An 11565-nucleotide genomic window follows, 5' to 3' on the forward strand; every position below is an offset into this window, starting at 1 on the left:
GGCTATTACTTATGATCTGGGGCATCCTGATGTTTGTTTTTCTTGAGAAAGTGATTAAATCTGTTTGCAGTTTGCAGCAGATGTATAGTTTTTTGAGGTCTCCCACCTTCTTTATCACGACTTGCGCTGAAAAGCTGTTTGTTGCAAATGTTGTTTAATTTGGCTTATTCTGTCCCTTTGATTTTTAAGTTTTGTTTCTGCAGGCCGTAAAAATGTCAGACGGTTTTCTGCATAGCATGTTGGCCATAGCCGTCAGTAGTTGCGAAGCGCAGTTTCACATTATGACAGAACCAAACTAACAATTTGTCACAGTTAAATTGTGAGGTCTATTTCCCCTCCGTCCATTGCTGTTGACCTAAAAAGACCCTTTTGCATCAATAAGCAGAATATCTTGTAATAGAGTTGAGTGTAAGATACTGTAAATGAATGGATTTGGTTCTTAAATGTGATCTAGAGTGGAATGAAAGGGGTGGTACCCTTTGGAACTTGAGCAACAAGTGGTGTCCCACAGTACAGGGAGCAGATATCCACAAAGGACTCTGCACTCTACAAGGTTCATCCTCTGGTGCGGCTATCCCCATCCTCCTGTAATGTGAAGTGCACCAGTGGGCTCTGCTGGATATCTGTTTTTTGAATACTTAAATGCTTTTTAGGCTAAATACCCACTGCGACAAATCTTTCTCTGTCATGCTAGACTGCTTGGACCTAGCACCTTGTCTTAGGAGAAGGGATAAACTAAGTAGCAGTAATCTCTACAATTGTTCATTTTTATGCTAGTTTAACAGCTACAGTGCACTATGCAGATCTGTAATTTTTTGTCCTTCTTTCATGAAAGATTAAAGAAGGAAAGCCTGTGGTAGCAGCGATTGCATAGCTGTGATCTTAAATGAGTGTCTGAGTTAATGTTTCCCCCAAACACAAAACCCTGTATATCCTACAGTTATCATTCAACTTTTGTCATTGATTTGATTAATGTTTAATGTGAAGAAAAATCAGATCATCTTAAACTTTCAATTTTAGGATGCACAGTGCAGGGAAGAGATGGAGTTTTATGCATTCCCTTTGATAAGAGGAGTGAATACAAGGAGAGCATTGGCCTTCATTAAGGTTTTTTATTAGTAAAATAAATTCTTTGGTGTTAATGTGTCATGTCATACATGCAAAATAACATGATATGAAAGCTAATTTTTTTGCTAGCACTTGCTCTGCAACATTCTATACATACTGAAGACAGTGCTGAGCCAGCAGTTTTGTCTGCCTGCAGCAATTTCACTATGGTAGCATGGAGTTGGAGCTGTGGATAAACAAACCTGCACAGTGTAACAGTGCCCTGAATCTTTCTGGTACAGGAAGCTCTATATCACTTACGTGAGTTACTTTGGGTATTTTCTTTGTGATACTGCTCTACAGGCTTGCAAAGGTGGGATTGGTTTGTTGGGTTGTTTTTTTTAAACTGACGATACAAATTACCTTTTTCTCTTCCCCCCCCCCCCCCCCCCCCCCTCTCCATAGCTGGAAATTGAAAATGCAAGATTAAGGAATCTAAATATCTCCCTATCTGAGGTTCTTCATGCACAGTCAGTAACCAACATGATTTTGGAAGATGAAGGTGTTCTAGGCAGCATTGAGAACTCTTTCCAAAAGTTCCATGCTTTTTTAGACCTCCTTAAAGATGCTGGGTAGGTTGCCACTTTACTTAAGTCTTACTGTTTCTGCTGAGATCTTTCTTCAAAATTATCCTCCCAATGAAGTATGGTGCCTCCTCCCCCCAGATCTCTAGGACTGTACTCTCAAAGAGCAAAGGGAGAAAAATTAACTGTATGCACTTACTGCTTAGTCTTTTCTCAGTGCAAAAAACATGATCCAAGCACTGTCAGGCTGAATTCATGATTCAGTCATTGGGAAAGGCTTTCAAGAAGCCCATTCCAAAAGAGAAGAAAGCTTCTATTAAAGCATGTTTCCAAGTCTTTATTGCATCACCTGTGGCTGTTAGCATTTCCATAATATGAAAGGCTCAAAAGGCAGTTGAACTGGCTTCAGACAGTGTTATGTTGCCTTGGGCCCCCTTTTACTAGTTGAAGTACAGAAATCTAGATGCATGAATCTGGCCTCTGTACTTAAATTCTGGATTATTTATTATTACTTGAAATATTTTAGAGAGTATTGATGAAAGTTTGTCTTAAGGCTCTACCACTGTACCTGCAGTTTCTCAGAGGATGGTTCATCCTTTCCATTTGTCAAAGAGTTTCATCTTAAGTTCTCAGACCTGTTTTGTAAAGCTTATGTAGCCACGCATGGCAATCTTGTCCAGGAGAATGAAAGAATTACATGAAGATACATTGTAGTCTACTCTGCATGTTGGGAGAAGACCACAAAAGATTTTATTTGCCCTCCCTGCCTCCTGCTTCCATCCACCTCCAAACTGTAATATGTAACTTAATGTAAAGTTCACCCTGGTGCTGTGTTCTAATTTTGTGCCAATCAATTGGTAGAGTTGCCATTACTTTTAAGACTGAATTTCAAACTTTGGAGGAAGGAAAAAATGCTCTCGCACTACATAAAAAATAAATTTTTCAGATGGGTCTCACATTATTCACGATAATAGCGAGCTGCTCTGAAAGTTACAGAATCCCAATCATAAAGACTGCTCTTCTTAATAAGCTTTTGTTTAATACTGTGCTATCAATTCACGGCTGCAACTTCCCACTTCTTCTTGAGGCTTAAAACACCCAAGTGGTAGGTTTGGCCAACTTGTAAGCTGTCAGGTGAAACAACATAACTGTATTTGTGAAGCATGTAATTGGATTTGGCTGTTAGAAATCATGCTAGTTTGGGAGATGTGCCCCAATCTTCTGCTTGAATGATAGAGTTTTAATCTTTGTTCTGCCTGACAGGGAATCTGCTTGGCAGCATCCTGCTCTGAGATCAATGCTAACTGGGAGAACTTAATTTTTAGCCTCATAACACTGAGTGAAGACTGACAGTTTTGAACATGCAGGCTAATTTGTGCAAAGAGGAAAATAGCTTTAGCTACTTGTTTTCATCTTTATTAAGCTATTTTGGGCTTCTCAGAAAATAATGGAAGAACTATCTTCAAAGCTTTAAACAGATTGTGTTTCTTCCGGTTTTGAACATTTAGATCTCTCATAGGGTAAGAATTTTTTTGTGTCATTTTCTATTAAACTTTATTTTACAGACTTGGACAACTTGCTGTATTAGCTGGGATAGACCAGTCCGATTTTGGTCTTTTGGGGCATCCACAAATGAATTCTACTCTCAGTAAGCCTGCTAACATGCTAAAGGAGAAGTCTTTTGAAGAAGAAAGACAAGAACATACCCAGAATAGCAAAGTAAGTCTATAGAGGAAATGCTAGTGGCAATGTACTTGATGCTATTTAATGTACTTTTCAGCTGTTATCCCCCTCTGACTGAAAGTAATGATTACTAAATGATCTGTGAAATTATTATTGCAATCTTTTGCTGTGGCTGTTTTTATACAGATCATAATAATTCAATTATTAATGTAAGCTTTTTAAGTGATTAACATTTGGAACAGAAACCATAGTATGTTGTGGTGTTCTAAAGAAAGCATTGGTGGTAATTATGTTGTTTCTTATTCTGAAATATGAAGTTCCAATAGTGGTATGCATCCATTAAAAATGGAAAATACCACAGCTAGGTTTTTTAGAAACATTTCATAATGATGTATAGTGGTTTTAAAAAACTTAGCCTGATAATAGAGGGTAGTACAATATGCCTGTTGAAAAGCAGGTATTTTTTTAAGTTATTGCAGTGTATGTATCCAGTCCTGTTAGATTTCTACGTGGGCCATGCCATAAATTTCAGGCAACTACAAATTTGCAATATTAACACAAGGTTTTAGTTTCTACTCTGATGTCAATAATTAGAAAACCACCTGGATTTTTCAAGGGAGGTACTAAAGTTCCCTTAACCAAAAAAAAAACCCCAAAACAACAAAAAAAAAAGACCAGGCTTTACTTTTTAAGACAATTAAAAATTAAGATACTGGCAGCCTACAACCTTGTCCAAGTTGGATAAAACTGTCATGCTAAGAATCATTCTGCATTCCAGTATGTTTCTTACACCCAATGTCTTCCCTATTAAGTGTTCCAAATTCCTCAAGAACATCATAAGCTTCTAAAACATGATGGTAAAAAAGTGTTGTTTTTTTTTAATGGTATGCAGAGCAATTTCCCGTTTTGCAGTTTGAATCTGCTAAATTTATTTGGAGTAATAGAGTAATTTTCACTACAGGTTCTTTGACATCTGTTACAGTTTGGCTTGCTGCCATGTTTTTAGCTGATGGCCTCTTCTGCACTGAGACATTAACTTGCTCATGCAGTTTGTTTGAATCATTGTTTTTCTAATTCATCTACATTTAGAAGCCTGAGCTGAAAGTGGTTTTTAAGTACACATGGCAAAGGATCATGACAAAAAGCTTCACCTAACACACTATTCTCGTACTTGTCTCCTAGTATTGGTTAGTTTGGGTTCTTGTTGCAGCTAGGTATTGTGGGATAGACTATTGGGATCACACTAGTGTGAACTGTGAGCAAATGTAATGAATTGCAGGTATTTCGGAATGATAGACATCATTAGGCTTTGGCTGCTTCAGTGTAACTAACACATTTCTGTAGTATAAAGTTCAAACTAGATGTGAAGCTGTAATACACACACTCTGTCGTTACCAGCCTAGCAATCTTTGGAAACTTGCTTGCTCTGAAAGGTAGTAAAGGTTGTGTGTGATTGCTATTATCTCTGAATCTTTTTTATATTATGTAAAGACTTTATTTTGCTATGCAGATTTTAGTATATGGCAATTGCAATACTGGATTTTTTTTCTCCAGTTGCATCAGTATCTTCATTGGAATCTCTTTATTTCAGAACAGAGCTGGGGACATCCAAGTTTCTCTTCCTGGCACGTTTCAATCCCAGGTGGTTGTGAATAACACCTTCTCTGCTCTTAGAGAGATACAAGAACTTCAGACTGCTGGGCAACAGTACCAGCGAGGCTCACGGAAGGAAAATGAAGCTCAAGCAATTAACCAAAATAAAGAGGATAAGCCTCAAAATAGTACTCCAACATTCTCTGAGAGGAGAGTCAAACAAAATGAACACAGCAAAGGACAACACTCAGCAAGGCAGTTGGTTACTGGTTTGCATTCATTTTCTGATTCCAGTGTACCTATTAAAAGTAATGGTAGCAGAATATCCAGTGGTGCTTCTGGTGAAAAAAGCAAAACTTGTTCCTCAAAGAAATACATCCCTAGAGCAAATGAAACAGCAATTCCAAATGATGGAGCAAGAGGAGACCAAAGCAGACTGCAGACAATAAACCACTCTGGAACTGATACTGTAGGATCTGGCTCTGAAATACAAGAAAGTATCCAAAGTGTAACCAGCTTTTGAAATGGTTCTAAAATGTTTCAACTGTTCTTTACACTTGCAAAATTTAAAAAAAAATTTGGATGCCTCAGTATAGTTTGTGAGTTTTTTGTAAAGTAATGTAGACTTCGTGAACTTTTAAAGCATTGCTTGCTGTTTAGTATTCCTGTTTCACGTTTGCATCACTTTTCACTAGATTTTTATTTTTGGAAACGTGATGCACTGGTAGAACGGTACCCTTCAGTTTGTACTACATAAAAAGGATTCCTGGCGTATGGATTTTATTGTGTATCGCAGATCTCGTTATAGAGTGTAAACTGTTTTGAGCTAATAAAATTAATTTGAGTACAAATTTTGCTTTTCATTCATTTCCAGTATATTGCAATGGAAGTGGAAAAAATGGTTTTAGGGCAAACATCATTTCATGCCTAACAGTGTGTGGGTATGACATTCCCAAAGGTAGTGGCAGTTTCAGATTTGAAAACGAGCCCCGAAACATCTCTAAAAGAAATACTTAAATACAACCATTCTTCCTTATTGCTATGACTGCAGATCATAGAAGGACGTTGGAAGGGACCTCTAGGGGATGTCTGGTCCAACTCAATTAGGTTGCTCTCAGGACTTAGAGAAATGTGAGAACATAAGCTAAAAGAGTATTTTTGTTTTAAAATGCCTGGGGTTTGCCCACCAGCAGCTTTTTCCTGTCCTTTTGCACAGGCAACTGATTTGCAGCTTCTGAACTATGGCATGGAATAACATAGATTTTGATTTGCCTAATGTGGGAAAAATCATATTGGTTTGCACCAGAAATAATAAGAAAATGCACTTCAGTATGGCCGTGAAAAATGAAGCAGTATCTTTCTTTGTATTTGTACGCTTGCCTGACTGCCATGAGAAGGCAATCAGTCAAGAGCCTAATATAATAATCACATAATTATTAGTTTCCTTCACTAAGTACTGTTTTGTATATAAATGGGAGTTCTGTAAAATTAAACTTACTAGCAAGGGTTGTAGAGATGAGAAAGATGTTAGAACAGTTAAATTTTAGGAAAGGTGTTTTTAAGCAACATAAAATTTGCATTGGGAAGAATGAAACAACCTAAACTGTTTTAGTTTAGGATTTAAACCTAGATAATTTGGTTCAACAATGGGAGTGAATTTTGCTTTTGAATGAACCAGTCAATTTTATTTCCTTAAAATAACTTCCTTCTATGACTTTTTCACATGCACGTGCTTGTGTCAGTCCTGATTTAAAAGAAATTTCTAAAATTGCAGTAGTGAACTCTGGGAGATTGTGTAGTAGAATCTGACATACAACACTTACCTTTACGAGAAGTTCAAATGTTGAAAACTCATCACATTGTGCAGTGGTCATGAAAAGCTGTCTTTTTTAAAAACATCAAATTTAAATAGTTTGCCTTTATCTCACTATTTACAATGTTAGGTGAGATTTTGTATGATGATAATATTTTAACCTGTTTGATACGGACTTTTTTCTTCTTGGCAACATGTATTCCATTTGCAGAGTGAAGGGGGCAGAGGGTGATGGAGCAACAGGAGGTATTTTTCACATGCAGGAGTTAGGCAAGATGATTTGGGCTGAACTGGGGGGGAAAAAAAGTACTATGTAGCTTTCTTTTTATTCTGTCATGAGAGTTGTGGAACACAGATGATCTGTAGAAATTCCTGACTACAATTGCTTGACAATTATGAAGAAACTCATGAATCCTCAAAGGGAATTTTTTTACTGAGCAAATAGTATGAGATTGCCTTAGCTATTGCAATATTGCACAAGTAATTGCACAATGAAAGTACATTATTTATACAGACCTTGTCACTTCAGAATAACAGCAGGTAATATATTAATCTATGCAATTTTTTAGATATTCTCCCAAACATTTGAGGTCTGTTGCTTCAGTCATGAATCTTTGCTTGTGATTTTGATTTGATTGAACAATGACATGTAATCGGTTTCTTCAGCATTAAAATGCTATGTGTTCCCTTTTTAAAACTAAAACTCTAAAGCTAATCACTGTGAAATGGTGGATAAAATTACAAATTCAAAAGTGTTCAGATTTGTGAGATTAAGAATTACAAATCTGCTATTTGTCCTTAAAAAATAGTATAAAGGACTTAAAACAGTTTATGTATTGTATGCCTATAAGCAGGTATGGCTATAAGCAGGTGGCATAAATACCTTTTATGTTAAATTCTACTACTATTTGCTTTAAAAGTATGAATTATGTTAAAAATCATCATTTAATGCAAAATTGAGCAAGCAATATATAACTTAGGTGGCCATATTTTTTTTCAGTGGGATTAGTATTCCACCCTTTTTTTGTTTAAATCAAAAACATGAAGCATTCTCCATCTCGTCACTGGTGCTGTTGTGTAGCATTCTTACTGTAAGAATCTGGAGTGCATATTTATATATAGTTGAAAGTTGGATCTGAAGTCAGTAGAGATAATGGATGTAAGTTATCTGAGGGAGAAGTATTTTTTAAGGCTATCATGAATATTTCAAGGTTTTTACTAACTATTTAAAAATGCATTTCCAAAAAATATTTTGTATATATAAACAAAATTTTTGTATATACATTTAAGAATAAATTAATAAAAAGGAAAAAAATTGTATATACACATACATTTTAAATTACTATGAAACTGTTTTACCCTGAGTTTGGATATAAATTATTTCAACCTCTTGCTATTAGTTAATGTTTTACATATTTATTTGCCTGTGTTCTTGTTTGACATAAAAGCCTGAAATCAATAGGCCAGCTATTTGCTAGAGAACCCATTATTGTTTACTTACAAAACTCAGGCATTTTTCCCCTCTTCATTTGGGCTTCCCAAGCATTACTTTTCACACTTCATAATTGCATTATCTGGAGTGAGACCTCTGAAAAACCCTTGTCTGAACTACCTGCACCTTGTTTTAAGTCCCACCAAAACTTGCTGGTCTCACTAGTTTGCTGGACCAGACATCCCAGGTGCCTCCTGAAACAGCTGCCAGGTTGCTATGTAGTCAGAGTTATTTGTCTTTTAATAATGACGTCAGTTTGTCTGTTATTGTAGCAGACAGAGGACTCGTGTGCACTTGCTCTGCTCGAGTGAGCTGATTCTTTTCCAGCAGTAGTTGATGAAGGTTTTTCTGTCCAGCACATGAAGTCACGATGAACCCTACAAAAGTTCAATGAAAACTCTGAAACTTTATTTAACTATTACACTTTCTCGTATTTTTTTTTGTTTTGTTTTTCCAGTTACGCATCATACTAAATACAGTGCACTATGCTTTTGTGTTAATTACGCAAATCCACATTTGTCTGCGGGGATTTGTGGCAGTTGAAGGATCAGGTTCTCTGTCAAATGCTGGAAACCAGGAGCATTCCTGGAAGTCATGGCTTTGAAAACTTGTATTTTATGTTGGCTGACTATGAATATTGATATAATGAATTTATGGTTTTTGATGTAACAAAAATATTAAATCATAATTGCTCATAGCAAAATATTAAAATAGGAAAAATCTCAATTCAATAGAGACAAAACTCTGATGTAACCTTTACTATTCCTCTTCATTCTCTCCTATTGTAAAAGCATAATAATCCCTTGCATGTAGCAAAAATGGCCTATTCCGTGTCCAGGAAACTTTCTCGTTTATACATCCTTATCAATTTTATTTACTCCCCATCAAAGCACAATGTGAAATAGATTCTCTAAAGCTCTGGGTGGCAAGGCTTTCTGCACAGTTGTCCTCTGATCTCATGGGAGCTGCTATTTTTGACCCCTCTGGTCAGCATGGGACTTGCCTGAACTGAAAAAACTACAATACCTGGTATTTACTCCCCACACTCTTTGAGCCGGTACCAGCACCAGCTTGACTCGTTTCTATTTTTGTGGTCTAGTTCTTTTTGCCAGAGGTTTGAATTACACTTATAATTACAAAGTTTTAATTTACCTCGTGGTTTGTGCCACATAGTTAGGATTCAAGGTTGATCCTGCTTGGATGTCGAAGCGCTTCCCATAGTCGTGGCCAGGCTTCCTGACCTGAACCACCAACCTAAACTGTTTCTGACCGCTTCCACTACCCCTTCCTACCTAAGATACCTTCACCCCAACAGGCTGGAGTTCGAAGCTGCCTCTCCAAGCAGACGTAACTACTCTGGGTTTAATATTGGGAAAAGCCCATATGAGGAGCCCATGTCTCTTAAGCCTGTTTCTATTTGAGACTCTAGTAAAAATAATTATATTGTGGTCACATCTATGTTGTTACTGAGCATTTCAGTTGAGGCTTCTATTTAATTAGAACTAATTTTAATAATTAGAAGTAATGTAGTTCTTCTGGGTGTTGTGGTCTGAGACATACTTTAAAAATACCTTGGTATTTTGAAAAGCGTGTACTCAGCTTGTAATGTCCGTGAAGTTTGCTATTATCTCTTTAGAACTGAGGAGGGTTCTGGTGTCTTAGAGCAAGTTTGGTGGGTTTTTCTTAAGCTATAGCCATTATTGAAATGAAGGTTATCTTTGCTCTAAAGCCACTGTCTCTGTTTACAGTCTTTTAAACAAAATAACTTGCATAAGATGAAAATCTATTAACTAAATACCAGACTGGGCTGTAATCTGTAAATTCTTTTTATCGTTCTAGGTATGACCTGGCTTGACAGAAAAAGGAACAAATTCAAGCACTCTTCAAGTCTTTCTTCAGTGAAATAATTTGCAATGGAAAATGACCTTTTATATATATCTCAGTATTCACAAAATAATGGACATCCACAACTTCACTTCTGAAAAAAATGCAGATTTGGTATACAGATGATTAATGTTGATGATGAACTCGGTGAACACACACAGGACTAAAGTGGGGTCAGCATTACTGGTAACACTGGGCAGACTAAGGCCTTCAAGAGCTGTGCTTTATGCAGCTACATATGAGAATCACGAATCTTGTCCAAGATACTTGAAAATTATGGGAGTCCGTAAAGCCCATCTGTTTTCAATCATACTTAACGGCTTGTTTTGTCAAAACAGATTTACTGCTACTGCCTTTAAAATAACTTCTGCAAACTGACGGTAAGGCAGTATGTCTCTCACCAAAAGGATTAGAAGAAATTGGATGAGCTAAAGTCTTTCCTTCAGTTACAGCAGTTTAATTGTATTAACTCTATGTTTTCAATGAGTTTACAACAAGGTATCTGGGGGAAGAATGGTTCAGTATTGAGGGATATTAGCCTAGGATTTGGCAGACCTCGAGGCAAGTCCCAGCTCTGCTATCTATTCCGTGAAATTAATGAAGTTTCACTGCTTTCCTGGTTTTATTCCCTTTCTATGAAATCCAAATAGCAATTTGCCTGCAATGTGTTGTTTAGGGAAACAGCGCACAACACGCAGATACTTCTTCCGTGACAGAAGTCAGGGCTCCCGCTCCTCTACGAGGAAAGAATTTCACACGAAATATGGAAACATCTGGGTACTGTGCAACCACGTCTTTCCAGATGAAATACCACCTGACATTCACTGTAACCATGGATTGCCATTTTCAATTTCTGACGTGTTCCATGCGGATTGCTTTTGGGACAAGCGTCCCAGCGCTGCAGCAGCAACTGCACGGGGAAAAACCACAGCCGAGCTGCTGCAGGACGTCCTCTCACCCACCCACCCACCCACCCACTCACGGGTGGACGCGCCGCGAAACCTTGACAAGGCTCCCCGAGGTTTTCCAAAGGCAAGGCACGCTTAAACCCCTTTCGCCGCTTGGAGTCCTTCCCCGGAACCCACCATTTTTGTCTTCTTCGGGTGAAAAAAGCCACTCGGCCGCGGCCCAGGCCGCGCTCGCGGTTTCGCGAAGGGGGATGCCGCCGGCGGAGGCGACAGCGCCGCGCGCGCGCGGAGGCGGGACCGCCTCGCGCGCTGCAATCCGCTGGCGCTGCAAACCGCTGGCGACGCCCCGCGTGCCGCTCCCCGCGCTCCGCCCCGCCCCGCCGCCCGCCTGATCACGCCGACTCCTCGTGGCCGCGCTGCCAATAGGCGGCCGGGGCGCTGCCGGGGGGCCAATGGGCGGGGCAGGCCGGCTGCAGCCCCGCCCCCTGGGTGTGTGTGACAGGAGCCAATCGGCGGGCCGGCGGCGGAGGGTTTATACTGGTGGGGGCCGCCGGCGCGGCT

General features: G+C 38.7%; 1 protein-coding gene across 1 annotated transcript in view; it reads left to right on the forward strand.

Annotated features, from left to right (window-relative positions):
* Window positions 1-5746, forward strand: part of CEP78 (centrosomal protein 78) — a 28534-nt gene extending 22788 nt beyond the window's left edge. Inside the window, exons 15-17 of the mRNA XM_059833317.1 lie at window positions 1513-1679; window positions 3197-3350; window positions 4906-5746. Coding sequence (XP_059689300.1) covers window positions 1513-1679; window positions 3197-3350; window positions 4906-5430 — 846 coding nt within the window. The 3' untranslated portion in view covers window positions 5431-5746. The remainder of the gene's footprint in view (window positions 1-1512; window positions 1680-3196; window positions 3351-4905) is intronic.
* Window positions 5747-11565: the final 5819 nt, after the last annotated feature.

Source organism: Gavia stellata, chromosome Z (assembly GCF_030936135.1).
Source record: "Gavia stellata isolate bGavSte3 chromosome Z, bGavSte3.hap2, whole genome shotgun sequence".
Classification (NCBI taxonomy): domain Eukaryota; kingdom Metazoa; phylum Chordata; class Aves; order Gaviiformes; family Gaviidae; genus Gavia; species Gavia stellata.